The 24,405-nt window shown below is 52.9% G+C and overlaps 10 protein-coding genes across 10 annotated transcripts; 5 read left to right on the top strand and 5 right to left on the bottom strand.

The window, feature by feature from the left end:
- Positions 1-1,151: 1,151 nt before the first annotated feature.
- CGCS363_v005473 (Secondary metabolism regulator LAE1) lies at positions 1,152-2,776 on the bottom strand (the record flags this gene model as incomplete). Its single annotated transcript, XM_036637322.1, has 11 exons — positions 1,152-1,209; positions 1,278-1,530; positions 1,576-1,697; positions 1,762-1,899; positions 1,957-1,994; positions 2,045-2,082; positions 2,143-2,272; positions 2,320-2,342; positions 2,397-2,482; positions 2,530-2,561; positions 2,618-2,776. The coding sequence occupies 11 exons, from the start codon at positions 2,774-2,776 to the stop codon at positions 1,152-1,154; spliced, it is 1,077 nt and encodes a 358-aa protein (XP_036497383.1).
- Positions 2,777-3,433: 657 nt separating this feature from the next.
- CGCS363_v005472 (uncharacterized protein) lies at positions 3,434-4,818 on the bottom strand (the record flags this gene model as incomplete). Its single annotated transcript, XM_036637321.1, has 2 exons — positions 3,434-4,565; positions 4,640-4,818. The coding sequence occupies 2 exons, from the start codon at positions 4,816-4,818 to the stop codon at positions 3,434-3,436; spliced, it is 1,311 nt and encodes a 436-aa protein (XP_036497382.1).
- A 2,322-nt stretch (positions 4,819-7,140) lies between these two features.
- Positions 7,141-7,668, bottom strand: laeA-5 (Secondary metabolism regulator laeA; the record flags this gene model as incomplete). The annotated part of the gene is made up of 3 exons (XM_036637320.1): positions 7,141-7,178; positions 7,241-7,407; positions 7,487-7,668. The coding sequence occupies 3 exons, from the start codon at positions 7,666-7,668 to the stop codon at positions 7,141-7,143; spliced, it is 387 nt and encodes a 128-aa protein (XP_036497381.1).
- A 1,451-nt stretch (positions 7,669-9,119) lies between these two features.
- CGCS363_v005470 (uncharacterized protein) lies at positions 9,120-9,880 on the top strand (the record flags this gene model as incomplete). The annotated part of the gene is made up of 2 exons (XM_036637319.1): positions 9,120-9,400; positions 9,475-9,880. 2 exons carry the CDS (start codon positions 9,120-9,122, stop codon positions 9,878-9,880), a joined length of 687 nt encoding a protein of 228 aa, XP_036497380.1.
- A 2,416-nt stretch (positions 9,881-12,296) lies between these two features.
- On the top strand, positions 12,297-12,867 carry CGCS363_v005469 (uncharacterized protein; the record flags this gene model as incomplete). The annotated part of the gene is made up of 2 exons (XM_036637318.1): positions 12,297-12,602; positions 12,673-12,867. 2 exons carry the CDS (start codon positions 12,297-12,299, stop codon positions 12,865-12,867), a joined length of 501 nt encoding a protein of 166 aa, XP_036498302.1.
- A 267-nt stretch (positions 12,868-13,134) lies between these two features.
- On the bottom strand, positions 13,135-14,979 carry uidA-0 (Beta-glucuronidase; the record flags this gene model as incomplete). The annotated part of the gene is made up of 1 exon (XM_036637317.1): positions 13,135-14,979. One exon carries the CDS (start codon positions 14,977-14,979, stop codon positions 13,135-13,137), a length of 1,845 nt encoding a protein of 614 aa, XP_036498303.1.
- A 643-nt stretch (positions 14,980-15,622) lies between these two features.
- Positions 15,623-17,417, top strand: fmqE-2 (MFS transporter fmqE; the record flags this gene model as incomplete). Its single annotated transcript, XM_036637316.1, has 4 exons — positions 15,623-15,840; positions 15,912-16,275; positions 16,337-16,947; positions 17,003-17,417. 4 exons carry the CDS (start codon positions 15,623-15,625, stop codon positions 17,415-17,417), a joined length of 1,608 nt encoding a protein of 535 aa, XP_036498308.1.
- A 1,765-nt stretch (positions 17,418-19,182) lies between these two features.
- On the top strand, positions 19,183-20,998 carry CGCS363_v005466 (Cytochrome P450 monooxygenase TRI13; the record flags this gene model as incomplete). The annotated part of the gene is made up of 2 exons (XM_036637315.1): positions 19,183-20,256; positions 20,315-20,998. The coding sequence occupies 2 exons, from the start codon at positions 19,183-19,185 to the stop codon at positions 20,996-20,998; spliced, it is 1,758 nt and encodes a 585-aa protein (XP_036498309.1).
- A 598-nt stretch (positions 20,999-21,596) lies between these two features.
- Positions 21,597-23,206, top strand: tdiE-5 (putative methyltransferase tdiE; the record flags this gene model as incomplete). Its single annotated transcript, XM_036637314.1, has 4 exons — positions 21,597-21,757; positions 22,486-22,537; positions 22,588-22,673; positions 22,735-23,206. The coding sequence occupies 4 exons, from the start codon at positions 21,597-21,599 to the stop codon at positions 23,204-23,206; spliced, it is 771 nt and encodes a 256-aa protein (XP_036498310.1).
- A 290-nt stretch (positions 23,207-23,496) lies between these two features.
- Positions 23,497-24,212, bottom strand: at-0 (Sophorolipid acetyltransferase; the record flags this gene model as incomplete). Its single annotated transcript, XM_036637313.1, has 2 exons — positions 23,497-23,806; positions 23,863-24,212. 2 exons carry the CDS (start codon positions 24,210-24,212, stop codon positions 23,497-23,499), a joined length of 660 nt encoding a protein of 219 aa, XP_036498311.1.
- Positions 24,213-24,405: the final 193 nt, after the last annotated feature.

Below are 24,405 nucleotides of genomic sequence, written 5' to 3'. Positions count from 1 at the left end.
AAAGCGACTGATTCCCGGGGGGTTGACCGAGATGATACCCAACTGCCGGCGAACCGCCGGCGGCACTGTAGGTCGACAGGCGGCGATGACACTAGGAACATAGTTGGGGCTCGATAGGTATTCTGGAGGTCTTACAACCTCGCCAACACCTCTGGAGATAGGTTCTATGGTGTTGCCATACCGTTCAACATGTTGCTGGGTCTCGTTGGATTATTTTAAGCTTAATGCTCCGAGCCGTTCTATACATGGAAGCACTACACGACATCACGCCGCCGCGATAAAGATGGCCTGAGGACATCGAGATGCATGACCCTGGTCTAGATTTCCGGCATTGCCTACAGTAATGACTAAGTTATTGCACCAAACTTACGATTACTAACCTCGTGGCAAAGATGTCCGGATCCGGGCATGGTAGTAGTCGAGTTCTTTGACTGCCCCGCGCGCTTGTCCCGTGATCGCTGTAGTTAAACCGGCAAATCTCTGGACTCACTAAAGCGGAACTATGCCGAAGAGTGAGCCCGGTGTTCCGCAGTCATTATGGAGGGCGTGTCTGCCTGCCTCACTTCGATCCCATCAACACCTGATTGGTTGGCTGTCTAAAACAAAGCGCAAGGAAATGGTACATCGGAATTGTGTGATAGTCCTTCGATTTAAAGGATATTTGACCGGTATCCAATTGTAGTATGTTTCCCTTGGCGCGCAACAGAAGAAGAAATTTTGTTCATGAACCTATTCAGATATAGGATTGAAATTGTAGGCCTATTTACACAAATCAAATCCAACCTGTGGGCGCCCATTCCACTAGCTTTGGGTCATGAATCTTGTACCGTTTGCACTTCAAAAGGGTCACCTCAAGAACCGTTGATCTGGTGGTGGTTAAGACATCGTCCGACTAAGAAACCAATGATGCATTAAAGGAGTACAGATAGCCGTCTGTATTTGTAGGCAAATGAATACCCTTACCGAGCGCAAGAGCGAAAGGCAAATTGGATATCATCATTTGTACTCAGGCGTGGTCTGAAGGCTTCCATTCGAGTTGGGTACATGTAATGCTTCCCGTACCATAGCAACGGTGGGTCATATCTTCCGGGTGTTCCGTACACATAGGAAGCTTTCAGACGCACCAGGAAGACCCCTATGTCTGTGCATTCTCACTCTTCGTCTGACTCTTCGGACTGACCTTCCGGCTTTTGTCCGTAGACAACGTGGCTATCGATGTATTAGCGCCTTTACCACAAGTGACATGATTCTTGACGATCCCTAGCAGGTATACATACTGATCGAACATAGCGTGGAGCGCATTGCTCTTGATCTCTTGTCGGACCTTCGCCAGCATTACAAGGACCTCCTCCTTCGTCTGCCCTAAGACATCGCAAAAGAGCTTGAGAGAAAAGGCCTCCAGCCCATCAAGGGTTTGTATCAAGTTCAGCATGCCGACCTCTCTGTGTTGGGGGTCCTTGGCCCAGGGCCCGATGGGGCACTTGAATTTGTAGTGCTTCACGTTCTGGAATCCAGCGTCCTTGACCCAGTCTTCCAGCTTTAGTCCGGGACAGCCAGTCCGACCCATAGACTCACAAGCGTCCACGAACTGCTTATTCCACTTGCGTGTGATATGCTCCTCGGTGTAGGTTCCGTCGTCGGAATAATACTCCGAATTCAGATCTTGGAACTCGGCCCAACCCCCAGGGTTGAGATATCTAAAAGTTCACCACACTTAGATAAAACCTTGTTTCTGAATCCGCAGGGAGAGTCAAAGCTTACTTGAAGACGTTGCGAACCAACTTGGGCCAATCAGCGATGGACACAAGCATGTGTCGGACGAATATGTAGTCGTATTTTTCGACTCCAGCCCACGAACTCTCGACATCATCGATCTCGAACTTGACATTGGAGGGGACCCTAAGTATATCAGTCTTAGTTGTGAACTCATACTAGTTTCCAGTCGTAATGCATTACCATCCGGGCTGAATAGCACTCAAGTCGTTGCCGATAATCTAATTTTGTTAGCATTAATGCCATGAGCCTAGCCCCTGGGGCACTTTACCTCGGCGTTAGGGAAAACGTCGGCCATTTCAATCGCCCCTATGCACTTCAATTCAACCTCTTGCCATCACTTCGACCGAAATAGCGGTCAATACTCACAAATACCGATCCCTGTGCCAATGTCAAGTATCCTCTGAATCTTGTCTTTCTCAAGCGGTGCTAGATAGAGTCTGTTTCCGATTGCCTTCACTGCCATGGCATGGGTCACTTCCAAGCGCTCCATCTCCAGCTGCAATTATCAGCAACGTGCGAGTCCTTTTTGTAATGATAACTTACATCGTCATTCGGAAGTAGGTAAGCTACTTTGAGGTTAGAGAAATACGCAGTGATCACGTCTCAAAACCGAGACTCACCTCCTCGGCGAAAAGCATGATATCTTCGTCCGTAGTCTACTGGATAGTCAACGATGCTTGATGAAAGCGATTTCGTGTATGTGGTGCTGAGATGGTCAGCGAAAGAAAGCATCTATAAACCAAGCGCGTTTACATTCGCTCGTCGATTGAAGAGCCGTCGTCATCCTATTGCCGTCAGAATTTTGACTTACAGCTCCGACTGCATGGGTGGGTGCATTTACGGTGGCATCATCAACCTCGAGCGGTGCTGATTCAACTGTCGAAGGTTCGTTCGGCACCGAGGCTGCCTCTATCTCAGAAGTAGGGGGGTTGGCGGCTGATACCGGATTCTGCACAGGCGTTGGAGCGCTATGGCCGGGAGGTTCGTTGGTGATTCCCATACTTGAGGCCTAACGTTGCAGTTCTGGATTTGAAAGATGCCACTTCTTTAGTGGAGGATTGAACGGCAATGAGAAAGAGAGAAGAAAGCAAGTGATCAGAAACGGGAGAGAACGTTCTTTTGAGCATGTAAGTTTCTTAACCAACGCATCAACTAACAAACCCGCTGTTGGAACGGCATAAAACCTGAACAAACACAAAACAATCTGCCTGCACCCAGCTTTGCTGCCGCTGCACCAACAGAGCCGGGATTTCCGTTTGGGACCAATGAGAAAGGGTTTTCCTGCAAGTTGCTTTCAACCAGAACGTCGATTTGGGCAACATGTCCGCTCGACTGCGCAACTTCCCCTCTTCGCCAAGATTATGTGCGGATTGGCCGACGCAAGTCTCATGATCGTAGCGGAATTTGTGCGCGCCCCTGCAAATTATGGCGGTCTTATATTGCGCCGCTTCGATTGCCGAGTTTCCATGTCGTTGTGGCATTATTATTTATTTCACCGATTACAAGCAGAATTGAGGACAGCGTCTTCTTTAGGTTCTGTGATTGAGTAACGTAACAATAGTTGGAAACTCTATGCAGGCTTTTTGACAATGAGATTCAGCAACACCCGACAAAAGGAGAACAAATGAAAAAAGCCCTCCTCGGGTGCATAGTTGCCTTAGCACTCAGTGGTCTCAAATGCTCCTGTGGTGAAAGTGCCCGCACCAGTGGTGTCCAGGCGAAGGAATGTTCTATCCGGCACGGACCCCAGCGAGTTGTACCCAACTTGAACGGAGAAGTTGTTACCGTTCCGCAAGTTTTGAACACCGACAGTCGCGCTCTCACCCTGATCGTACGTAGTGTAGTAACGGTAAGTGACAATGCCAGGCTGGGCCTCCTCAAAGGTGGCGGTGAAGTGGTAGAATTGACTCGGCCGGCCGAGGTGCACGGTCACCCACTCGAAGGTGACGTTCCGGCTGCCAGCATCGGAACCAAAGACCTGGTATTGAACGGCTTGGCTCGGAGACTGGATGCGCAGGTCATCCCAGAATGGCAGAATGGAAACGGGCGGAATTTCATCGGAGGGAAGCGGCTCGTTGTCGTAGGCCGTAGAGCCCTCGTAAAGCGAAAGAAATCCGTTGCTGCTGGCATAGACGGTCGTAGCATTGGATCCGAAAACGCCGACGGGAAAGGGCAGTAAGGCGCTTCCGAAAGTATCATCGCCGCTAGATATCAGAGAGGTGGGACTGGGCAAGATGGGAGTAGGAGTGCAGGTGCTGCCGACACTGACCGTAGTCCCGTCCGCGGAAGGAGTAGTAGAGGACGAGGACTCGACAGGTGTAGCGGAACTGGAAGATGGGGTCTCGGTGGTTGAAAGGTCTGTACTAGTCGGCGTGTCTGCGGATGATGCCTCTGTGGAAGACGCCTCAGTAGAGGAAGCTTCCGCAGATGACTCTACAGACGACACCACTGCAGACGTGACTGTGGATGTTCGAGTTGACGAAGACACTTGTGTGATCGTGACGAACGACGAAGAGCTCTCTACGGCCGAAGAACTCTCTACAACCGAAGAGCTGGCGGCGTCGGTGGAGCTCTGAGCACCGCGGGTAACTGTAACAGCCGGAGTCGCCGCCGTGACGGTGACGGTGGTAGGCAAGACACCGGAGAAACACTGACAAGCCGACCAGTACGCGGATGCATCAGCGCAAGCGCTCGCGTAGGCGGGGACAGCACCGGTGATGATGGGAGCTGCCTGTCGGGGCGCGTGAACGTTCCTGCGGGCAACGGGGTTCGCAGTGACAGTCACAGCCCTTTACATATCATGAGCTTCTGTCATAGCAACGCAAAATGGTTCGTGGAGCGGGATTTGACCGACATGACTTACCCTGGAGTAACCGTGACTGTGGCGGACACGAAAGCCTCGCACAGAGACTGTCGGGCTGCGAAGGGAGGGTTCTGCCGGGCTGTGCCAGCGACGGCGCGACCACAGTTGTTGTTACAGATGGCTGCGGAAACAAGCGAGGGAGCGCCAATAACGGCTACGATGACCGAAAATGTCTTCATGATGGTGCAAACGGATGGATGAATGTCAAGGTGTAACGAACTTTAAGTTGATAGGTGAACGAGTGAGGCTAAAGACTGCGTATAGATGGATTGATGAAGGGAGGGAAAGGGGCGAAATATTCTCCCTTTAAATAGTTTATACCATGGAAACACTCATTGACCGTGATCTTTTGGCTGGCTCTCCTGCTCCAGGGATAGACACTTTGAACAACACAACAGAATGCTTGAGCCTTACGGCTGAATCGACATGTGCCGCGCTGCCCCCGAATCATCTTGGCCTGCCCCCTGGCGATTCGCGCTCTCTTCATATACCCCCATAGGTGGCCATAGAGGTTTCTCTAGCCCAGGCCATCCTGGCCCTCGATTATTTCCCCGTGAGAGTCATACGGCAGTCAACAAGGTGCGCCTCCAGGCGGCAAACTGCGAAGAAGAAAACTTAGAAGGGAAGAAAGATTCATCTTGGCCTAGAGCTAGCTGGGGAGTGGTGGTTAGATTTGTCCCAAGGAATTGGTTTGTACTCTTTTCGGAAACTTCAAGTAGAGCTACGCGCCCAAGAGGAGTAAAAAATGCGTGTAGGTTGCAGCCCTCCGAACCCCGATGTCAGGATAATCGACACATGCTGGTGGTCACGTCAATCTAGCGGAGCGAGCCGAATAACCTTAAACATGACCTCACACATAGGACTCTAGGTGAATCACTGAGTTTCGTGATGCGAGATGTGGCTTTCTAAGGGGGCGGCTGACAGCACCTCCTAGTCTTGGCCCCGTCAGCATCGGTCGAGTTTACATTCTTCGACGCTTTCCTGACGCTGTTCAGAGACCTATGCGATGCCACACCACCCATTATTGAAGGTTCGAAATTCGGTTACGCATCTCAAGGCTTCCCTAATGCCAGAGAAGGCAGCCGAGGAAGTGAACCTGCCGCATCCAACAAACTAATCGAACGCGCTGCTTCTGAAACTCATGGATATGTTGTCGGTATGCAAGAAAAATAAGGCCAGAATAGGTTATAGATGGGCACTTTCGTGGCGAGGACTGGGTTCCACAGGTACCAGCTCAATTATCCCAAGCGCAATTCCGCAGAGCAGAAAACATGTTGTGGGTTTGTGAATGGACCTCGACAGTCACGTTCTAACAACGTGCGCCCTGTAAGGCTGCCTGTGGCTTCAAGACATTTGCCCTACAAGACCACATACCCCTTGTCATGCGGGGAACATCACAGGTCTCTCCATATTTCCAGGGCAAGTGGCGATAGCTTCCCTACGAAGATGAAGACAACGGAATAATTCGACTATCGTCCAGCCTTGCGGTTGAAAATGTCAGACTTGTGACCATGTTCAATCTTAGAACCTGAAGATCAGACCCCATGATGTGGAAAAACGAACGGAAGTGCCCGTGATATTGATATCGATAAATGAATATTCCATCGCTATGCCGCCTTTTGCCCAACCCAAGAACAAAACACCATATATGTATGCACGCTATCATCATTCAATGCCTCTCTCACTTGTGCCAAGAACCCTTGAATCTGAGTCTCCGTCATTCCCAAGCTCGAGAACGGTTTCACACCTGCTGCCCCCAGAAAATCTGCGCACACCTGGCGCATTTGCCCTCCCACGTGCTGCTGTAATTCGTTGTCATGAGCCCAGGGGCCGATTGGTATCTTGTACGTCCGGCACTGCACATTTATAAACCCAGCTTGGTGCAGGAGTTCCCCCGTCCTTGCTGCTATTCGAAGATCGCATGCAGCTCGCTGTTGGGCCGTCTGCAGATGCGCCCAAAATTCGGTTACGGGGAAATCTTCCGGCATTGTGCCATCGTCACATGACAAGACGGCATTAAAGTCTTGGGTTTCTATCCAGCCCCCTGGCTTTAAATGACTGATGACAATTGTTAGATGTGGGGGTTGATAATATGATTGGATACAAAAGAACCAGAATAAACTAACTTGTACGCCTTATCTAGTATCATTGAAGCGTTGGCTATGTATGGGAGGAAGTCTCGAGCATGTATGAAGTCGAAGTCATTGCTTATCTGATAAAGCATAGTATGAGAGACGGCCTCCGGTATGAAATTGGTAAAATCTCATGAGGGTTTCAGGTACTCACAGGATCTACCCACTCGTCTCCAATGTCGTCTATTAAAAAGTCCACGTTTCCTGGAATCCTGAATTGTGTGAGTGGCTGTCCTCATGCAAGCAATATCCAGACATTGCTTACATATCTGGCTGTATTGGAGACAAATCTACGGCGACGACCTGCGCCCCAGGATATGTGTCTGCGACTAGATTGGACAGAATTTAGTCCCAAGATGCAACAGGCCATTAACGAAGACTCTTGTTACCTTCAATAGCCCAGACGCCTGCAGTGATATTGAATGTCAGCTCATGTCGCAAACACTTCACACACCTTGCTCTCACTTACCTACGCCGGTGCCTAAATCGAGAATCTTCTGCGGGTGACTCCCGATCGGCGCATGGAAACGCCGGCCCTCGGTCACACGCGTAATCATATCATGCTTCAGATATTCTCTTCCTTGCTCAATCATGTCGTTCGGAAAGGGGTATTTCCCATCTCTGTAGCGGTGATATCTGTTGGTTTCCATCAGCTTGAAGACTCCAGGCAACAGGCGGTGAAGTCTGAACATGCGCCGAATGGGAATATTCGTACCGTCTGCCTCCGTAATGAACATGGTTCTTTATTGACGAAGTCATAGACTTCCACCCATCCGGCTCCGCGCTGAACAGGAGGTAGTCGTCATCGTCGCCGATGCCCTCGTCGTCGGCGGGTGAGTTATTTGCAGTAGCGTGATGTGGCGAGTGGTGTCTCTGATTGACGGCAGAGGAGGACATGCTCTCGTCGCGAGTTTGAGGCTAGCCAGAAAACAGTACGAAAAAAAAGTAAAGAGCCCAGGGCCCCGGGGAAGAAGAGTGGTTTGACGAAGTTGGGGCGGCGGTGGAGCTTCTAGAGGAGAGCGGGCAAATGCGACGGAGAGGCAAGCTTTCATCATTGAGTCGGGAGGACGGGACGCGCCGAGCCTCTCCACTGCTAAGCGCTTCGGGCCCAACAAGAGAAATGTCACGCGACCTGCAGCCCTGATTGGTTATGCCTCATCTATCTGATGGGGCATAGCCCACTCGCCTCCTCACGCCTGCCAGTTTTTCCCAAGGCTGCTCGCCGCATGTTGGTCCCGGTGGGTGGCGCGAGCCGACATTCCGTCACTGGCGGTGCTCCCTTTTTTTGACGCGCAAACACGCACAATTCGTGTTGGTGCCAATGTGGGTGGGAGCATACCACCCCGGTGTGGATACGGAAAGGTGGTGTAGCAATCTTGTCGTGACAAATGTATGGGGGTTTGCTGTAGTTGCAACGTGTCTGGCCTGTCAATTTCAAATTGCAACGGGCCCTTCCGTTGGCCGCATTCACCCATGCTTGACACTCCCGAACGAACCGATTGCAGAGATAGAAGCACGCTCTACTCTAGTGTAGCCCACGAGCGGGACCAAGCGCCGATTTCCTCGGGGCCGGGACGGTGGCCCCGCCGCGGCGGACGGTCTCCGTGGGCCGCCGAAGTCGCCGGGCTTATGCACCGAGGGTCCGGACAAACCACCGTCACGGCTATCCGTATGGTGTGCTCAAAGGAAGGGTCCAACGTCTGGCACCAGTTTCACCGCCATCGCCAGAGTTTTCTTCAACATTTAATCCCGGTAGCCTATAAGCGGCACAGCTCGCTGAAATGTGACGCGAAGAGTCATTTCTGGCCCCCTGGCCAATAGTCTCTCGTGGCGCAGCTTTGGCGAGATTGCTCCAACCTCAGAATTACAGAGGGGAACTTCCTTGGCATGCAGCCTGTTTTGTTGTTTGTTCAGCGCGTTGGACCAACATGCTGCACCTACTGCAGAGCGCCAACACCGCTGCAGTCTTCCAACAACACCAACACCGGGCGGCAACACAGCCCAGGATGTTCGGTCTTCAACGCGACTTTTCTTACTGCATCATAACTAACTGCATAGAGCCAACCAACCGTGCCTGCCTGGATGAACAGCGCCAATCAACGTCCTCGCCGTCTGACAGATCGGGGCGGAGCACGAGGCCTCCATTCCGCCCCGGGCGGGAGGACTATCAGAGAGGGCAGAGGACCGAAAACGCTACTGTCCCGGGCGCTCATCTGATGCCAAAGTACCTAGAGATAAGCATAAGATATAACGGCATCACCGTCTGGTAGCACGTTCCAAGCTGTGAATGTCGAAACGCCCAGCGCAAAAGATAGAGACAGAAACTGAAACTGCTGTGGCTGTACAAAATGATGTTTCTGCAACAACTTGTACTCCCTGCCGCCGCCGTTGGCCTCGTCAGCCCGGTCGCAGCCCAGTCGTCGACAAAGACGGAGAAGTCGACCGTGTGGCTGCCGCCGCGCTCCACACGCGCCGGCGAAAACATTTACGCGTCCGTCATCACGGCGGCTCCGTCCTCGACCGAGTTCCTGTTGGCATGCACGTCAAACTTTCGATCAGCGGCGTCGTGCTCGCAGTTCAGCGGCGTGACGCTGACCTACGGCAACAGCACCATGAAGATCGGGTTCAGGTAATACGCCGCCAACTCCGTTCTAGGCAGCAGCGGGTTTCTCAAGGCAGCAAGGACTAACATTACCTGAAAAGATCTGAAACATTCGACTGCACGCGAGGCTCAACGGCAAGATGTTCTGTTGGTGGCGCTAACAACGCCGCTGCCGCCGAGACAGTTCTCTCGAGCTCTGAGTCTGCCTCGTGGTCGACGGCGATCACCATCATTGGCGGCCACGACAAGTTGAACAGCGCGAAGAGCAAGACATCGTCGACGTCGACGACGCCTGCATCGGCGGCGACATCAACAGCCAATAGCGTGTGCAAGCGCGCGACGACGGGCGATGTTGACGACGGCACCAACAGCGCGACGAAGCCCAAGACTAACCACAACAATGGCGATGATGGTTGTTCTGGCGCTAACAGCAATTTCGCTGGGCTACCAACGATCATGGCCGGTGTTGCACTGGTTGTCGGCGTCGCCGTAACTGTCTACTTGTAATGGAAGAAAAATGACACGCAAAGATCAGTGAGAAATGGCAATGAACAGAGAATAAAGATGCGAAAGAGTTTTCTCAGTTGTTGAGATGATCATGGGCAGAAAAAGCGACGGGGAATGAGATAACCATGCAGATAACAGCGAGCTGTTATTGATGGACATCCGTCCCTGATCATTTCCGTCTTCTGGCCCGTGGTCACGAGTCTGTCGCTTCTTTGGAGGATATATCCGGTTCATGTTGCGTTTGCGGATGACTTTTGGTGGTCGATATAGGCATGGTTTCAGAAGCGAGTACGACGACCAGACTACGCGTTTGTATGTCGAACGAGAGTATGTATGTATGTATGCCCTAGGGATGTTGCCTTTCTCAGCACCCACATCAGGGATTCGCACGATTCAAACAATAATGACACACATATGACAATCCGCCTGGCCCCAAAAATATGCCACCCCGCAGCGCTTAACCTTTGAGGGGGCGACGAGCCGTTTCAGTGTCCCTCGGCCCCTGGGCGGGTTTTGACAGGCATTTGGGCCGTTGGATGTGGTGGGAAAAATACGCAAAAGGACCGGAAAAGCAGGCCAGCACAGGGGATCCAGTATTTACGGTAGGCTCAGGCTGCACTAGCGACAGTTAAGCACCTAGCGCGTCTACCTTGTTTTCTTAGTCTCCTGGCTTCCCGAAAGTCTGTTGGGGGCAAATGCGAGGTTGGTTCCTGAATCGCCAGAGGCACCCTTGTTCCTCTTACTGACCGGACCTGCGGGCGTCTTCGAATGACAGTCTTCGTCACCGGCGACTCGTCCACCGTGCTCGGGAGGACGTGTTCCCGTCCAAACATCTAAGATTGGGCTTATGCCGTGCGCGGATGCCGTCGGGATGAGGTGTTCACCTGAGTGTCAGTTGATTCAGTTGACAAGTTGTCAGAGCTGACGTCAAAGAAAGTTTCGCGACATTGGCGCAAGATGGGACGAAATGTAAGAATATTCTGCCCAGCCAAACGCGCATCAGCAGGCCCAAGGAATCTCGTCTTTCGGTCGTCGTGTTTGGGATCTCCGTGGGATCACCGACACAGGGTAGAGAGCCCACTTCAACACGCATCTCTCGCATCATCCAGGCGGTGACGAAAGCTGGTGCTAAGCCAACCGCGCCAGACCGACGTCTCCGAGGCTCTTGTGACGAGGAAAGAAGAAAAAAAAGAATGGGCATGACAGATGTGTGCACGGACGAAGCTGATGCCGTCCCAATATTGTCCTCCACAGCGTCTGAAGGTTAAGCTTGGCAGTATGAGGCAAGGGTCGTGAAACCCCCCTGGTGGTGGGGAAGCTCGGAGCCTTCCCGCCAACTCAATCAACCAACAGTCGACTTCCGGAACTCTTCTCTATTATTGACGGTCTGCGAGTGCATCTCCCATTGGGTAATACAGCCGGATCAGATAGTAGGAGACCCGGGACCCTGGGATGGGACAATACCGCTAAGTGTCGGAGCTCGAGGCCGACTTGGCTTGGCTTATCGCCAAGACCGTCCCTCGAAAGGGCCCCAGTTTCTCGTAGCAGCGCCTCCGTCTCAACCCCGGGCCCAATCTTTCTCCTCGTCCATGATCCATCCCCCCCTCTGTCGTCCATGTCAGCCACTCAGAGACCCCTTTTGCACCTTAACACAACTCCACGGAGCCTCACGAGCCTCAAAGTTGTAACGACAGGCGCTCAGGCAGGGCATTCCCTGTCGCGCACGCCAGATCCGGTCGTCAGTTAGCTTCCCGATCAGGTCTAGCAGAGGCAGCCGCAACATCTTGGCAGCTTCATCGCACCCATGCGTCACGTACTCTGGAACCTCCTTCGAGGCTGGCGGGCTGACCTGCAGCCTCTGAGATGACATGTTCGCGACCTTGACGTCTCAACCGCCCTTCCGAACCCTGCCATCCCATCTTGAGTCTATTGTCTGAATGGTGCGCGTTCAGCGGCCGCTACGACCATGGTGACTGCGACAGCTGGGGCACATCAGATCCAAGGGGAGAGGGGCCGAATGGAAGCACTTGCTCGTTCGTGTCCCCATCACGAGAACGAGGGGGCCTGCCAAAAGTGGGAAAGATGGGAGGCAAACATCCAATGATCCAATGCAACCATGCAGCTTAATCAGGCACGTAAGTGTGAACGGACAAGACGATCGTCTGAAGAACGAATCTATAAAGATCAGCTCGATCTTCCTCTAATCCGCCTCTTCTTTCCTTTCCTCATCACGCTCTACAATCATTACAACCTTGTTTGTTTTCTTCTTCTCTTCAAAACAGCTGTGCTGTCTTCAATCTCTTCCTAACGCACTTGATCATTCATTCTTCTTGGGTCCGTGTCCCTCTTTTTCGTCTCTTCTCAACTTTCGACAACTTTCTCAAAGTTACCAAACCCCCCTTTCCAACCTTTCAAAATGAAGTTCTCTCTCGTCGCTGTCGGCTTCGCTGCCTTCGCCGCCGCCGCTCCCCTGGCCGCCCGCCAGAACAACGTCTTCTCCACCCAGACCTTCAACGACCTCTCCATCAGCGGCGGCACCGCTGGCACCGCCAAGCAGGAGGCTCTCGACAAGCTCTCCGGTCTCCCCACCGACCTGAGCACCGTCAGCAAGGCCGATCTGGACTTCCTCAACAGCGTCAACCAGATCGCCAACGACGCCGAGAAGGAGGCTTTCAACCCTGCCATTGAGGCCGCCACCGGCGAGGAGGCCGATGCTCTCCAGGTAAGAACTTCAGCCATATCTTCCAGCAGCCAAGTTTTCCAAGGACGAGACTAATAATGCAATTCAACAGCGCGGCAAGATCAAGAACAAGGTCCTCAAGCTCACCGCCACCATGCTGAAGCTGCAGGCTCAGCAGGCCCAGGGCGAGGACGTCGCCGACAAGATGGCCACTGAGCAGAAGAAGCTCGACAACAACATCAAGCAGGACGAGGATGAGGCTGGCAACGCCTCCACCGCCCTCGACTTCAACGCCTCCACCGCATAATCGGCTTAATTACCGGGAAGGCATGGGTGTTCGGGTGTGAGAGCCCACCAACACTAGCATGATTGGATGAAAGGGGATGAGACAAAGAGTCGATCATGAGAAACTCACGAGATGAAAAGGGCGCTGTGTGCCGGACTCGGATGATTCGATCAAGTGCTGGCCATTGTAATGTTATTGGGGGTTGTATGGATACCAGTATACGCTCTAATAACCTTAAAAAGAGATTAAAAACCCTTAAAACCCATGTTGCCTGTTTGAAGTGCATGCTTAATTCGACGGTTCTATTAACTGAGCATGGTTCAAGACAGCCTTCTTTGGCATTTCTGTCCATCTCTTTTTCAATACATGAACGGAGCTCTTAGGCTTTCTATCACGCGTAAAGACCCCCTTTTTGTTTCCGTCTACTCGGTGGATACCAGATGTGGTATGGAAATCCGCAAAATTCCAGACATGCTCACCTACCACGCTATCAATCCGGTCAAACACGCGGTGGAACATTTCCAAGAACCTAGCCTGGTACTCCTCACTCCACGGCAAGTCGGTCACAGAATGCAGCCCAGATAACGCCTCCGCGCCGTACTCCGTCATAATAATAGGCTTCCCGTACTTCCCCTGCCATCCCAAGAGGTCATCTTCCAGCACCTTCTCCGCTGCTTCCAGGTCTCCAGTCTGCGAATACCACCCGTAGTAGCGGTTCAAGCAAATAACATCGAAAAGGTCCGTCACGCGGTCCTTCTCAAACGTGGCAAAGCCCATGTTCGCAAAGCACACCGGCCGCGTCGGGTCCAGCTTGCGGGTCAACGACACGAGCGGCTCCAGGTACTCCCGCGCGCCGGGCTCAGCGGAGGCCGGCTCGTTGGTGACGGTCCACATCACCACGGACGGGTGGTTCTTGTCGCGCGCTACCAGCTCCCGGAGCGCTTGCTCGTGGGCGGCCTGCGTTTTGTCGCTGCATGCCTCCGGGCAGAAGGTCGGCGGCGGCTTGATGCCGAACATGCCCGCGATAATGCCAAGATTCAGACCCACCGCGGCCGTCTCGTTGATGACCACGATGCCGTGGCGGTCGGCGTAGTCCAGGACTTCTTCGGCGTACGGGTAGTGAGATGTGCGGAAGGAGTTGGCGCCCATCCAGGACATGAGGTTGAAGTCGTGGATCATGTAGGCTGGGTCGAAGCCCTTTCCGCGGATGGGGCTGTCCTCGTGTTTGCCGAAGCCGGTGAAGTAGAAGGGGTTGCCGTTGATGAGGAAGCGGTTTCCTTCGACTTTGATTGTTCGAATTCCGAAGGAGAGCTCATAGGTATCTAGCACATCGGCTGATCCAGGCGCGGAGAGAACTCTGGCATGCAGTTGGTACAGGTAGGCAGCCCCGGGTTGCCAAAGATGCGCCGACTCAATTTCGATCCGGCCTTTGGAGGTGTTTGCAGACGCCACAAGAGACCCTTGTTCGTCAAAGACCAGGACCTCAACCACGTCATCTGTTGCAGGATGCGTCGTTTCAATCTCGAAATCGACGACTCCTTGGCTGTTACCGCCAATCTCTGTTACCACAGTGATGTCTTTAATGCGGTTCTGAGGCACTGAATAGAGGTACACAGATCTTGCAAGCCCGGCATAGTTGAAAAAGTCATGCTGATAATGCTGCTTTCGTTTTCCATTGGCAAGAGTCTCAATCCGCCCGGGCGGTATCGTCTCCCAAGTAAGTTCGTTGCTCACAGCCACGGTGAGCCGAAACTTCTGTCCTGGTTTGACGACGTCGGTGATGTCCGCCTCGAACGGGGTGTAGCCACCTGAATGATCAGCGACTAGCTTCTCATCGACGTAAACGCGGCCGTGGTGTGTCGCAGCGTCGAAACGTAGGAGGTAACGCTGTGCAGCCCAGCTCCGGGGGACCGTGACTTGGCGCTGGTAGTAGACCCAGCCAACATGACTGCGGATTTTCTCGTCCACGAAGATGTCGTTGTAGCTGGCTGGGACTGGCACCTGCAGTGTTGATGGAATGGTTTTGGCCCAGGGTGCATCCGTTTCAATCTCGACCGAGTCAGCGATGGCAAAGTTCCAGATGCCATCGAGAGACACCAGCTCCCTGGTGGAGTTGGCCTGGGGCTTGAGCATGATATTTGTTGAAGAAGTCTTGGCTGGTTTGTCGGTTATAGATGTGGTTGCGCCCGATCGTGAACTTCTATCTGATGATGAGCAAGCACTTTTGACATGTCAAATGTCGCACCCTATTTGTCGAAACACGGCATACACAAACTTCGGGTCATCCGCCAAAGTATCGGCCGGTCGGGCTCCGATCTGCCGTTGCCGTCCCTCACTGCCGGCTTTCCCGGCCAGGATCACCCGCCACCTCGGAAGCCCCCACTTCGCCTGCCAACCATGCTTCCGTTCCGTTGGACTCACAAGCCCTGACTGCCAATGCCATTTGCCATAACTAGAGACAAAAGAAAGAGACGGAGTAATCCGCCTAGAGCATTACACGTAGCGCGACCCAGTTCAAGGGACACGCGACCGCATTTCTGGGGTTCGTGCGGGGAGTGGGGGATGGATTCGGGGAGGATTGTGAAAGCGTGGGGGATAGTCTGGGGAACAGATCGAAAACTCTGGGGTGCATGTCAGGTGGCCGCGTCTCTCCAAGATTGAGTTTGATAGCTTGAACGCACTATAAAGGCAAGGTTCACACAAGCGGGCAGAATTCAGTTTGAGTCGAGCGAGCCAGACCCTGCTTCCATTATCTTCGAGCTGCTCTTCGATAATCATGGCTGGCGACACAGATCCCAAGTCAAATGTCGAAATGGTCGAAAGGCCAGGCCAGAGCGAAGTTCAGCAAGAGTCGGCACCCGTTGAACGTCCATGGGGAGCCATTCTCCGCCACCGCAAGGTGGTCTTGTACGCGATCCTTGCCAACATCGGGCCGCTGATGTTCGGATACGATCTTGTGGTTGTTGGGGCCATCTCAGCTCTTCCAAAGTTCCGGTATAGCCCAGTGCGACTAGTTTTCACCTCTAACTTATTTGTAATCAGATAGAGCTGATACCTTGAAATAGTGAAGACTTTGGGGATGGTTACGGCAGAACATCAATCCTCCCAGCGCTGTGGCTCGGCTTGTGGAACGGTCTTGTCCAAGCCGGCGCTGCGGGAGGTTCCATTCTTGCTGGTTGGTTCCAAGACCGCTTCGGTCGGCGGGCAACGTTCTTCCTCGGGGGCATCTTGGGACTAGCAGGGACAGCTGCAGCTTTCACATCGGGCATGCCTTCCGGTACAACTGACAGAAGGGTCTTGTTCCTGTTCGCCAAGATCATCATTGGAATGGGCTGCGGCGTGCTCATGTCTGCTTGTCAGACGTACATCTCTGAGATTGCACCCAAGAATCTTCGTGGTGTCGTCCTGGGCTTTTATGCCTTCAACGTTGTAAGCAAGCGAATCTCCAAGTTGATCCGTAAAGAGAGATGCTAACGTTATTTTTGAACAGTCTTTCGGACACCTCCTCGCAATCACAATCGTTTACAATGAAGTCGGCAACCTGAGCTCTGAGTCTTATCAGATCCCATTCGCTACACAATGGGCATTTGGCGGAGTAGCCGTCATCGCCGCTCTGTTGCTGCCGGAAAGCCCGGTATGGTTGATCTCCCAGGACAACATAGAGAAAGCGGACAAGTCATTGCAAAAGCTTGGAACCGCCGGCGGCCAGAATATGCTCCAGAGAATTCAAGCTACACTAGCGCACGAGGACGATGACACGGCCCAGGGCAGAGGTCCCCCAACCTATCGCGAATGCTTCCAGGGCGTCAATCTGCGCCGTACACGCATCATAATCTTCCTCAACATCCTCCAGCAGTTCGTCGGCATGGCGCTGCTGCAGAACGGGGCTTATTTCCTTACCATGGCTGGCATGTCCGCCAAGTACTCACTCATGGTCAACCTCATCGGCGTCGCCTCGAATATGGTTGCGAACATGATCTCGTGGTACACAGTGCCGAGGTTTGGCAGAAGAACAATGATTCTGATCAGCATCGTCCTCGATATCTTTTCTTGGGCTGCTATGGGTATTGCCGCCTGTTTCAACACCTCTGCGGCTGGATGGTGAGTTTTGGAGGATATTCTCTTGACGTTAGCTCGTGACTAATACCATTTGTAGGTTCGTTGGAGTCGCCCTTCTTCTTTTCGGGTTCTTCAACAGCTTCGGCGTCGCCAGCGCAGTTCCGGTTATTGCTTCCGAGGTCTCCTGCGTCCGGCTCCGGTCCAAGTCCGCCGGCATCGGCCTTGCCGCGCAATCTATTGCAGCCTGGATCTTCAGCTTCTTTACGCCGTATCTTTACAATCCAGACGAGGCGAATTGGGGAGGTAAGATTGGGTTCTTCTTTGCGGGTACAAGCATCTTGGTGCTCTTTGTGTCGTGGCTGGAGATTCCTGAGACCAAGGGAAGAACCCACGCCGATCTTGACTTTCTGTTTGAATCACGGATCAAGTCTTCTGCTTTTGCAAAGACTATTGTACCGGAAGTTCAGAACGCTGAAGATGACTTGAAGGGATTGGGCGGTGAGAAGTTTTAACGGAATACTTATCATGGGCTGCTGCTGTGTAGAATTCTCACTGCCAAGTCCGTGCCTAAGCGTTGAAATAAACCATATTCTTGGACATTGGATACCGAGGCTTATCTCCAAGGCACGATTAAAATCACCATAGTTGTCTACTGCAGACTCGTTTGAAAACATATATGGTGAATAGTCAAGACGTAGACTTCAACCAAACCCTCCAGTGCACATCTTCCTGCAGAAATCAATCGAGATTGCAGAAGGGGTTGAGTCCTCGGTTCGAAATACAGCGGAGCAAAGCCCCTGTGGTGTCCGCCTGTCAGGAGTTTGGTGACGAATTACTCGCGTTCTTTGGTCAGAAACAGTCACATCCACATTCACTACCGACGTCTGCGGCCCACACTCTAGGGTTCATGATTGCCGCACAGCCGCCCAAAAGGAACCCAAAGGTTCATAACATGTTCTCAGTCGCTGCGACGTCAACAACCTGTTCAGCTCATTCGGAGCTCATCCCCGATGGCACAATTGGCTAGCGCGTCAGACTGTTAATCTGGAGGTTGGTGGTTCGAGCCCACCTCGGGGAGATTCAGTGGTTTAAATCCACCATGGGTTCTATCTTTTGATATTTTTTTGTTTTTTTTCCATCTGATGTCGCTTGCCGAAAGTTGTGCACCGTGACTCGTCTCATTTTTTGCCGCAATTCAAATCTGCCGTGGCCCCTGCTAGCCAACCCAAGACTAACCAAATACGAACAAATGTCTCCGGCGTCTCACTCTATGTTGCCGATCGCTTAACATCGTGTCTATCTGCGGATCTCATTTAGCTCAAGATTTCAGAGATGACATCGCGTGAGGTCTGCATAAGCGTCCGGTTTTGCATCGCGAATGCACCTCAAACTGGATACGGCCTCGACGCCGTCGCCACGTTTGGCACTGGGCTGACCGCTTGTTTGCTTGTGTATCGCCTGGCATCTCACAAAAAGCAAGGGCCTCTGCCGGGAGTGGACTAGGTGACATCAGGCACATGGGGCCTGGGCTTCTTGACGAAACCGCGATAATCACTCTCAGCTACCAGAGTGGCAGAGACACAAATCCGGTCGGAACAAACCCACCTCATTCATCGCGCTTCAAAGAACTGACTAGTTACGCATTTCCAGTGACTCTGATTGGCCCGTTTCCAATCTAACAGGATGAACCAAGAAGAGTCCGGTGTTCAGCCGCTCTCCCGTACAAACGGAACCGAGACCAAACATCAGTCCGGCGGACGCCCGCTCATGGCAGATAGAGCACACAATCTGGAGCCTTCCGTTTCGATCGATATCATTCGTCCATTCTTAGAGATTTTGCTCCCCAGTGAATATGGCACAATAAAGCCTGGTAGACGCAGGCGGGGCCTCGCGGGGGCCACACGGCTCACATACGGGGGTCATCCCTACTCACATCAATTTTCTGCGACGAGTGAATTGCCGCGTCTGGTAAGACGTTCGTGTCCCACTCTGCTCCCGTGGCGGCTTCACCAAACTCTTGTGGGTTTCTGCCGGTTGCCCGCCCGCGGAGAGCCTGACGAGCTGCGAACTGCCCCATGCTTCTCCCACCGGACCCTTAAACTTCATCTAGAAAACGGACGAATGGTCCAGCCCGATGCTCCGTCTAGATGTCCGACTACCTCTCAAACCCTCGCGCGTGTTGATGATTTAAAAAGCACCGTGCCGCTCGCTGGCAGAGTCCGAAACCCTCTTTGACGTCACGCATCGCGGGAATTTCGACCTCACACAGACATCACGATGCCAGGCATCAGCGTGCCTTCTGGCTCAACCGACGCGAGCCTTCTCGCAAAGCCATACGCCCTTCTCTCTATCGCGGCCGTAGTGCTCATCTACGCCTTTTACCGATGGGCCCTGCCCAAGCCGATATCCAACATCCCGCACAATGTGAGCGCCACAAAAAGCGTCTTGGGAGACATCCCCTCCCTGATGGAAGGCATCAAGCGCACCGGAGAGTTCAACCTCTGGCTGCAGGAGCAGGCGGCAAAGTTCGGCTCGCCGCTCTTCCAGGTCTTCATCCGTCCTCTTGACCGGCCCACGTTGGTCCTGTGCGACTTCCGAGAGGCGCAGGACATCCTCATGCGGCGCAAAGAATTCGACAGATCGCGTGCGACGGCCGATCTCTTGGAGAGCAGTGCGCCGGACCACCACATCCATCTGAAGACGGACAGCGAATGGAAGCGGCACCGAAGGCTTTTGCAGGACCTCATGTCCCCGGGTTTCCTCAACGAAGTTGCCGGCCCTGCTGTGTATGCGGGCGTGCAGAGACTCATCGACCTCTGGAACGACAAGACTCGGATGGCTGACGGACGGCCCTTCCCCGCTGAGTTGGACATCTACTATGGAGCCCTGGACGCCGTGAATGCCTTCACCTTTGGCGGCAACTTCCCCATCAGCGCCATCCAGCCCTCGCTGGAAGCCGTGGAGAGTCTCAAGGCCGAAGATATTGAACGACTTCGAAACGCTTCCACCTCCGGCAACAAGCCCATGGACTTCCCTTACGGAGAATGTGACGAGAAGATCACGGGAACTTTGGATTTGGCCGGCGCCATCGAGCATCTGTTGGGATCACCGATTCCCAGGATCAAGTGGTGGTTTGTCAAGAGGAGACCAGAGATTGTTAAGGGTATGGCTATCAAGCAGGCGTACGTCAAGGAGGAGATAGCCAAAGCGCTGCAACGCCTCAAGGAGAGTGGCAACGTGGAGGAGACGAAGGTTTTGTCCGCTGTCGAGCTGGTTGTGCTCAGAGAGAAGAAGATGGCAGAGAACGAGGGCAGACAGCCCGACTACTTCAGCCCTATAATGATTGACGAGGTGAGTACTCCCTTCTTTCACGATCACTACCTCCGTTCACGTGCTAACCTCTCCACAGGTTTTCGGCGTAGTCATCGCAGGCCACGATACAACTAGCACCACCATGTGCTGGGGCGTCAAGCTCCTAGCAGACAACCCCGACTGGCAGACAAAGCTCCGCGACGCTCTCCGAGCCGGCTTCGCCGACGCCGCAGCTGAGAGCCGCAGCCCCAGCATCAAGGAGATCACGAGCACCAAGATCCACTACCTGGACGCCACGATGGAAGAGATCCTCCGCTGCGGCGGCGCCGCCCCGCTGATCGACCGCGAAGCCACCTGCGACACCGAGCTCCTGGGGCACCACATCCCGAAAGGCACCGTCGTGATGATGCTCGGCAAGGGACCCAGCATGATGAAGCCCGCGATCCCGGTCGACGACTCCAAGCGCAGCAAATCCAGTCTCGCCGCGAAGGCGCGCGTCTGGGACGATGACGACGTCGACCAGTTCAAGCCTGACCGCTGGCTTGTCGACGGCGAGTTTGACCAGCAGGCTGGCCCTCAGCTTGCTTTCGGCCTCGGCACGCGCGGATGTTTTGGACGCAGGCTCGCATACCTGGAGCTGAGGATTATCGTGACGCTGATTGTGTGGAACTTTGAGCTCCTGCGTTGTTCAGATGAGCTGTCTGGGTATGCCGCAAAGGAGGGCCTCACGTTTAAGCCCAAAGATTGTTACGTCCGTCTGCGTGCACTTGGCAAGGAGTAAGCTTGATATTCTGGGCAATTGTAAAGTTTGGGCACGAAGAACCGGGCAGCATAGTTGAGCGTGTCATGACCAGGGATTTGTCCCTCGTGTAATTTTAGGCATTAGACTGGAGGCGATCATCACCAAATACCAATCCTATCTACCCAATTAATCATCCTTGACCGCATCCTGTATCATTTGACAAGTCCGAGCAACTGCATACAGCCAGCTCGGCGGGAAGGCATTTTTGCTTGATCATCATTCTAGGTCATTCAAGGTAGGTATGGATCAAGGGCGGTCCCGTGGGTGATTGCGCAAGGGAGACTATCATTGGCTTCTCTCTCGATCGAAGACACTAAGATAGGGATAAATGTCTAGACTCTTATCGCCACGAGATATGATTCGGACGACTCTTTGAGGCATATTATTTCAGTCTCCACCAATCACAGCGCGCCCCATCGCGGTGACAGCGACGGACTGGCTGGACGTTTTCAACTTCCCCGCCCCTCGATTGCTAGCGTTGCTCCCACCCAAGATCCACGCGCAGAGGCTCCAGCACGATGCATGACGCAGCTGATCAAGTCAAGCAGTTCTGATATCACAGTATTGAATTTCGAAAATGGCAGACACCACCGAACAAGCTCCCCCGGAACCGATCGAGGCGGGTGATGCTGGCCAGAGTGAGGACGAGTTCGAACCCCAGGAATGGGAATCGTCCTCCTCTGGATCGGCTTCTGTTACGTCATCCATCTTGCAGCATGCTTACGCCAACGGAAGACGGTAAGAAATGGATACCGAAAAAACACCATCGTGGCTTTGTTCACAAGGTTTAGGTACCACTACTATCGGGACGGGAAGTATCCCATCCCAAACGACGATGTTGAACAGAACCGTGAGGACATGAAGCACGCCATGGTCATGGAATTAACCGACGGGAAACTCTTCCATGCACCGATTGGAGAAACACCTGGGAAGATTCTGGATCTAGGAACCGGAGTTGGTGAGCCCGACCCCATAAAACTTGTCTTGAGAATACGAACGTGTATTTACAGATTTATAGGTACCTGGGCGATAGAAGGTACGTCTTACGGGCAACTCTGTCATATAATGTGCCATAAGACAGGCATAAATTGATAGGCTCTCTGCTATCTAGTTGGAGATCTCTATCCCTCCGCAGAAGTGACAGGCCAACTGGGCGAAGAAATTCTGCGCATACCCTACCATTTACACTAAGCTTCCTAGAGCGCTTATTCGATCCTTAATTAACTGAAATAAACGAAAAAATAATTAGAAAGTAGCTCTTATTTTTAGGATTAATTTGAATCCTCTATTATAATATTTCTCTCAATAGAGTCGTGGTCACTCTGGCTAAACAGGCTGTTGAGGTACGAGGGGTGTGCACTCTTTTTTTTCGCCCAGTTGCAGGCTTAGACTTGTCTCCCATTCAATCGGACTGGTATGTACATGAATTCAATCTCTGCGTCAGCCCTCCCTCTAACATTCTCAAGGGTACCCCCAAATGTCCACTTCATCGTCGATGACGTCGAGGACGAATGGCTTGTAAGATTCCTATACAAACTGTCCAAGTCTCTGTTGCTGATTGTGCTCAGTCTGGCGACAACTTTGACTTCATCCATATGCGGAACCTCGCATCTCTAGTCCATGACCTGCCCAAGCTACTTGAACGTGTCTATGCGTAAGCATGCAAAAGTCCTAGCTCCCCACGCCTTTCTATGATGCTAAATGCTCCCTCATAGCAATCTCAAGCCTGGTGCGTGGGTCGAGACTCAGGATTTCAGCGCCAACGTCGCCTGTGATGACGGCACAATGCCTGAGGACTGGTACCTCTTGCAGTTCTGGGAGAAGATCCGCCAGGCCATGTCGAAGCTCAACATCGATATACAGGTGGGACCTCGCATAGGTAAAATCATGGAGGAGGCAGGCTTCGTCAATGTGCAGAAGAAGTCGTACAAGGTCCCTGTCGGGACTTGGCCCAAGGACAAGACCTTGCGCTTGGTGGGCATGTACATGCGAACCGTGACTGAGGACTTCCTGGGTGCGGCGGCGAGTAAGCCTTTGGCGGCTTTGGGCATGGAGCGGACGGAGATTGAGGTCTTCCTTGCCTTGGTCCGCAAAGCGATCAGGGACCCCGAGGTTCATGCGTACGGAACTTACTACTCATGGACTGGACAAAAGCCTCGTGCCACTGAAGGCGGGCAGGGTCCTTGAGACATCACGAGAGATGGGAATCGCTGTTGCCATATAAGAAGGACTGATCGAGATGATCTCTGATCTAAAATATTGCAAGCTAGGTAAGCCGCTGAAGGCTCATCCTCTATTCAAGGCAATGTGACGATAGTACAAGGCCTTCAGTAGTGTCTATTCGAGTTTCAAAGAGACCGTCCCTACTGGAGTTCAATCACGTGAATCCGGCAGAGAGCATCAGATCACCAGGTCAAATGAGTTTGTGAGTAAACCAATGCTATTGTTATGTACATCTTCGTCTCTCTAATGAACAATTAATCTATCGGATCTACTTTACCGACCACCTTGGCTGGCACTCCAACAGCAACTGAATAAGGAGGAACATCCTTATTCACAACCGCTCCGGCACCGATGGTACAGCCCTTGCCAATCGTAACTCCAGGAAGCACCGTAACATTGGCTCCCAGCCAACAGTCATCCTCGATGGTGATCGGCTCCGCATACTCAATGTTGTCTCTCCGGGACTGCAGGCTAGTCTCATGCGTTGCCGTGATTAAGCTCACGCCGGTAGCGAACATAACGCGATCGCCAATGGTGACGTGTGCGCAGTCCAGGATGACAGTGCTAAACAATGTCAGGGAAAAGCACTGCGGCTAATTCGGGAGGACGCGAGATCTTACTTGAAGTTGGCATAGAACCGGTCTCCTATGGTGATGTTGCAGCCGTAGTCTACTTGCAAGCTCGGCTCAAGGTAAATGTCTTCGCCCACCTTGCCGAACAGCTCCTTGATCATGGCAACCCTCTTGTCGGCGACTTGTTCCGCCGTGGCCTCCTCATCGGGGACATAGGTGTTGAACTTCTGAGCCATGCGACGTGCTCGGTTCCGGGCGTGAACCAGCTCGGGTGCCATGCAGCTGTAGAGCATTCCGGAGATCATCTTCTCGTAGTCATCGCACCAGGGGACGTGGGTCAGGGATTTGGCATAGGCCACCGCCTTTTCATTCTTCTCTGTGCGAACCGGGGGAACCATGGTGGTTGGATATGTGGTTAAGAGGGAGAAAGATGAAGAAACAACAAATCAAGATGAAATGCGATGAGCGATGGGCTTCTTTATATAGATTGAATGGATGGGAACGGAGCAAACGGTGATGGTGATGATGTTGTTGTTGTCTGGAGGGGACAGCTGGCCGAATTTCCTTATTGGGTAATAAAACCAATTGATC

Source organism: Colletotrichum siamense (genome assembly GCF_013390195.1).
Source record: "Colletotrichum siamense strain Cg363 chromosome Unknown KSG_Cg363_contig03, whole genome shotgun sequence".
In the NCBI taxonomy this organism is placed as follows: Eukaryota; Fungi; Ascomycota; class Sordariomycetes; order Glomerellales; family Glomerellaceae; genus Colletotrichum; species Colletotrichum siamense.
The sequence above is the reverse complement of the archived record's forward strand: the minus strand, read 5'-3'. Positions and strand labels throughout refer to the sequence as shown.